This window comes from Octopus bimaculoides, chromosome 24 (assembly GCF_001194135.2).
Source record: "Octopus bimaculoides isolate UCB-OBI-ISO-001 chromosome 24, ASM119413v2, whole genome shotgun sequence".
Lineage (NCBI taxonomy): Eukaryota > Metazoa > Mollusca > Cephalopoda > Octopoda > Octopodidae > Octopus > Octopus bimaculoides.
Genome location: NC_069004.1, coordinates 31127317 through 31133434, shown reverse-complemented (window position 1 = coordinate 31133434; position 6118 = coordinate 31127317). Strand labels below are relative to the sequence as shown.

General features: G+C 39.2%; 1 protein-coding gene across 1 annotated transcript in view; it reads right to left on the bottom strand.

The window, feature by feature from the left end:
* LOC106876412 (serine/threonine-protein kinase pelle) overlaps window positions 1–6118 on the bottom strand; it is a 73816-nt gene that overhangs the window by 21361 nt on the left and 46337 nt on the right. Inside the window, exon 4 of the mRNA XM_052976295.1 lies at window positions 4965–5006. Within this exon, the coding sequence (XP_052832255.1) occupies window positions 4965–5006 (42 nt within the window). The remainder of the gene's footprint in view (window positions 1–4964; window positions 5007–6118) is intronic.

The window sequence follows — 6118 nt, the reverse complement described above, 5'->3', positions numbered from 1 at the left end:
ATATATATATATATATATATATATATATAAAATCAAAGTGTACAGTATCAAATATCCATTATGGCCGATCTTACCAATCAGTTTCACACCAGGGTTTCAACAGTGTTAGGTAACAGTCTGATTATGTAACACTGCACTCATCAGCGAAAGTGCTCTCTATTGTTGGAGGTGAATAGACACATCCGGTTTGTGGTTGCTGTGAAAACAAGTGCATTTTTTCCTGATGGTTCACATACACACACACACACAAATATGTATATATATATATAGGTGCATGTATGACACTGTGAGCTTATTGTATATATGTATGTATACATGTGTGTTTGTTCCCGACCACCACTTGACAAGTCGTGTTTGTTCACATCCCCATAACTTAGTAGTTTGGCATAAGACACCAACAAAATACATGAGGCTTAACAATAAATACTGGGGTCAATTTGTTCAACTAAAACCCTTCAAGGCATTACCCCAGCATGGCCACAGACCAAAGACTGAAGCAAATAAAAGACAACTCTGTGTGAGAGAGAGGAGAGAGAGAATATGCAGCATCACGTACATGTAAATAATATTATGGAAATCAACTTTAAAACTAATGAGGTCATAGTGATAGGAGAACAACAACAAAAAAATAAAACAAACAAATGATGACACTAATGTAGATGTAGTCCAAACAGCTGAAACCAGTGAACATATTTAAGTTAACCCTTTCGTTAACAACCGGCTGAAACCGGCTCTGGCTCTGTCGTACAAAGGTCTTGATTCCATAAGTTCTGAATTAAAATCTTCCACCAAACCTTAGTCACAATTTATGGTCCTAACATTAGCTTAACGATAACTAAGTTATTGTACTAAATTTGTTGTTATATTTAAAGTAATTGAAAGAAATATAGAGCATCTCAAAATAAATACAGTAACGAAAGGGTTAAATATCAAATGATTCATAGAATATATAAAAATTATCTAAATTAAAAGTTTCTATCAAAATTTCATGTAAATCTATTTTCCAAATATCAACTTAATATAACAGTTCTTTTATTAAATTCTTCATAATTTTCAAAATTAACCTTTTAATTACCACATTACTGTTGAAATACACTGCCTTTGTGTCAATTAATTTTGGAAAAATTCAATAAAACAGCTCACTCATTAAGCTAATGTTTAAAACATAGGCGCAGGAGTGGCTGTGTGGTAAGTAGCTTGCTTGCCAACCACATGGTCACAGGTTCAGTCCCACTGCGTGGCACCTTGGGCAAGTGTCTTCTGCTATAGCCCTCGGGCTGACCAAAGCCTTGTGAGTGTATTTGGTAGACGGAAACTGAAAGAAGCCCATCGCATATGTATATATATATATATATGTTTGTGGGTCTCTGTTTGTTCCCCCAACATCACTTGACAACTGATGCTGGTGTGTTTAGGTCCCCATAACTTAGCAGTTCGGCAAAAGAGACTGATAGAATAAGTACTAGGCTTACAAAGAATAAGTCCTGGGGTCGATTTGCTCGACTAAAGGCTGTGCTCCAGCATGGCCATAGTCAAATAACTGAAACAAGTAAAAGAATAACCCGAAACCCTAATGGAAGATTTTGATTTGGATCGTCTTAACCCCTTCTGTTAGCATATTTCTGTCAAAGAGTACTTAATTGTGGAAATCAGATGGGAGCATTCCTACAGCTTACTTGGCTGCGATGGTCTGGCCAGACTGGAGCACTATCTAGACATACCTGTCTTGGGTAGCCAGGACAGATTGGGGTACCATCTCAACCTATTTGGTAGTGGTGGTCAGACCGGGCTGGTGATGACTGTGATGTTGTTGTTGTTGTTTAGCTGTGGTTGACTATTATCCAAGAGAACTATGGTAAAAGATAGTCCTGTGACGACCGTTTTGACTATGGCTGATGAAGGCAATGATAATGAAGAAGATGATGATGATGATGATAGAGAAAACGGACTCATTTGAAGAATTGAGACAAATGAAGATATAAGTGTGAAACTGTAGGAATGTAGGTCAGTGAGCTTTTTAGAAGATGAATGAATGTAGTGTTTGTGAGGTGTGTGTGTCGGAGGGGGAGTAGTATCTGTCATAATGTACATGTGTATGTGTGACAGTGTGTGTGAGAGAGAGTGTGTGTGTTTGTGAGAGAGTGTGTGTGTGTTTGTGAGAGAGAGTGTGTGTGTGTGTTTGTGAGAGAGAGTGCACGTGCACGCGTGTCTGTTTGTGGTAGTGTGTGTGAGAGAGAGAGTATGTGTGATAGAGTTTGAGAGTGTGCGAAAGTGTGTGTGTGTGTATGTATGATAGAGAGAGAGAGAGAGAGAAAGAGAGTGAGAGGGAGAGAGTGAGACACATGGATTAAGACCTTCCTTTTATTGATAAAATGTCCAATGTTTGAAAGAGGAGGGTATTTGTGCAGATAGAGAACGAGAGGAGGGGGCAATATGATGGAGTGGGGGAGGCAAGGACAGATAGTAGGACCTTCCTTGGTGTTGGATATATGTGTGTGTTACCTGTTAGAGAGGAGACAGACATAAGGCAAGAGAGACTTCTAGTCAAATAAAATCTAGTGTGAGACAGGAGTGGGAAGTGAGAAAAAGAAAGTGGCAGATAACAGGATATAGACACACACACACACACACACACATACACACAAGGTGCGGTGAATAAACTGTCGTCTAAATTACGCAAAAATGAAAATAACGCTGACATCTCATTTTAACAGAAATATTTACCAAGATTACATAAAAATATCTTAAAAATACTAAAGAGTAAATTTATTCAATAAAATCACCACTGGCTTCAACCACAGCCTCCAGACGATTTCGAAATCTCCTGCAAATCTTCTGGATGGTCTCCTTTAAGTTGGTGAATGCTGCCATAATCCTTGCCTTCAGTTCATCTTTGGTGTTACAAAGAGTGTTGTTGGTCTCTTGCTCTATGCCCTACACATAATAATCAAGGGGGTTGCAGTCTGGAGAGTTAGGCAGCCAGATGTTAGGGGTGATGTGTTTGCAGAAACTGTCTGACAGCCATGGTTAGTGTCTCCTGCTTGTGTGGCATGGTGCAGAGTCCTGTTGCCAGACATAGGGTCTTCCAGCAGCCACCCTCTTGACCCAGGGCAGCACTACCTCCTCCAGCACTTGATGTAGGCCTTCATGTTGAGTCTGAGGCCGCGTGGGAAGATGAATGGAGGCATACCGTCACCATCACTAGTGATTACTCCAAACACCATGATGTTGACTGGATGTTTCATTTTTATCACTCTTGGTACATGTCCTCAGATTGACACCCAAACACTCTGAAATGTTCGCATTGGAGTTTCCGGCGCAAATGCCAAGCAGTACAGCATGTCATTTCCAAATTTCTGGCAGAGTGAATTGTGTCACGGTGCTGTTTTTCTCACAGACAGTGCCCAAATGACTCTACTATACTGTGTAGTTGACAAAATCAAAAACAAACAATGCGCACGTGAAATTAAAAATATAAAATGGTCACAATTTACCCATCGCACCCTGTATGTAACCACACACACACACATCCGGTTGTCTGTCGTTTTTAGCACATTATAATAGATATATCATCATCATCATCATCATCATCGTTTAACGTCCGCTTTCCATGCTAGCATGGGTTGGACGATTTGACTGAGGACTGGTGAAACCGGATGGCTACACCAGGCTCCATGCAAATATATTGTATAAATATATTTATTATAAAGTGATAAAAGTGACAGGCAACAGAATATGTGTGTGTGTGTCTGTCCTGTTGTCTGTCACTTTTATTACATTATAATAGATATGTTAATATAGTGTATACGTATACACACATAAAGTTTATAATTCCCTATATTTGGAAAATATTTCTAATGTAACACCCATGTCATACACAACTACTTCTTGTTATGTAATTATAACAATTATTTATGAATTACATGTGTCCTAAGTTATCATCATCATCATCATCGTTTAACGTCCGCTTTCCATGCTAGCATGGGTTGGACGATTTGACTGAGGACTGGTGAAACCAGATGGCTACACCAGGCTCCAATCTGATTTGGCAGAGTTTCTACAGCTGGATGCCCTTCCTAACGCCAACCACTCAGAGAGTGTAGTGGGTGCTTTTACGTGTCACCCGCACAAAGGCCAGTCAGGCAGTACTGGCAACGGCCATGCTCAAAATGGTGTATTTTATGTGCCACTCGCACAAGAGCCAGTCCAGGGGCACTGGCAACGATCTTGCTCGAAAATCCTACGAAGGCCAGTCAGACGGTACTGGCAACGACCACGCTCAAAATGGTGTATTTTATGTGCCACCCGACTTCAAACTGCATCCAGTGATGGTGCCCTTGTTCAAGAGTTTCAGGAGTTTGAAGAGTGTGGAACCACCACTTAGCCACTATCGTTCCCAGGTGAAATGTGTATTATTATTATTGGAAGAATTGGCAGAGTTATGTATGACTGTCTTGTATGTATTAAATTTTCTCTCAGTATCCAGCCCTAGCTACAGCAGTATTGTAACATGGTGCAAGTAATTCCAAAATTTCTTTATTTGCAGATAACTTAGATATCCTTATTGAAATACTCTTAACTAATACCCGTATTATTAACAGTGGATGGTTAGATGATATATTTATATACTTGATATTATCATTTGGTTTATGAAAGGACTCAAATAATCCAGAATAAAGACGATTATGAGTTGTTATAAGAAAGCAAGCTGGAAGAATTGGTATTACACCGAATGAAATGCTTAGCAGCATTTCATGTTTTTGCATTCTGAGTTAAAATAATAATAATAATAAATTCTTTTTATTGGCCACAAGGGCTAATATAACTCAAAACATTAAAGGACAGCACAAGACGATATACAAAGGGTTTTGCAAAGAAAATATCTGTGTAAACATTTCATAACAGTAATAACAATGTAACGATTAAAAATCTCCCGATAGGGGGGGAGGCAGATAATCACTTACCTCGATTTTCTCCTATGCAATTTGACTGCTTCACAGACGAACCTAAGTAAATAATAATAATAATAATAATAATAATAATGGTTTAGAAGTTTTTCCACAAGGGTAGCAATTTTGGGGGAAGGGGATGAGTCGATGTAGTCGACCCCAGCGTTTGTTTCACTGGTACTTATTTTATCGACTCCCGAAAGGATGAAAGGCAAAGTTTACCTCGGCAGAATTTGAACTCACAATGCAAAGACAAATGAAATGCCACTGAGCATTTTGCCCAGCATGCTAATGATTCTGCCAGTTTGCCACCTTAAAAATGATGAAGATGAAGATGATGAAGATGATAGATGATAGATGATAGATGATAGATGATAGATGATGAAGATGATGAAGATGATAGGTGCAAGCATGGCTGTGTGATCAAGAAGCTTATGTCATATGAATTGTGGAGAATTACAGAATCAAAAATGAGTTAACTGAGTTTATCTGATTACTGCAGAATTAAGAGCTAAGTTTATCCTTTATCTTTGACTTTATTCAACCATAAGACAGCGACTATGCTGGAGCATTGCCTTGAAGAATTCTTAGTTCAATGAATCAACCCTGGTACATTTTTTTGTTTTTAAATCCATTTTTCAAAATTAATTGAAAGCACGGCAGGGTATTTCGACAGAAATATAGTAACAAAAGGGTTAAAGTGATCTAAATTAAACCCTTCCTTCAAAATTTTGTGTTAATTTATGCTCCAAATGCCAGATTAAAAACGACAAGGTTATTTCAAAATTAACTGAAACAAAAGCTGTGTATTTCAACAGGAATCATCATCATCATCGTCGTTGTCGTTTAACGTCCGTTTTTCATGCTAGCATGGGTTGGACGATTTGACTGAGGACTGGTGAAACCGGATGGCTACACCAGGCTCCAATCTGATCTGGCAGAGTTTCTACAGCTGGATGCCCTTCCTAACGCCAACCACTCCGAGAGTGTAGTGGGTGCTTTTATGTGCCACCGGCACGAAGGCCAGTCAGGAGGTACTGGTAACGGCCACACTCGAAATGGTGTATTTTACGTGCCACCTGCACAGGGGCCAGTCCAACGGTACTGGCAATGAACTTGCTCGAATGTCTTTTCACGTGTCACTGGTAATGGTAACAAAAGAGCTAAAG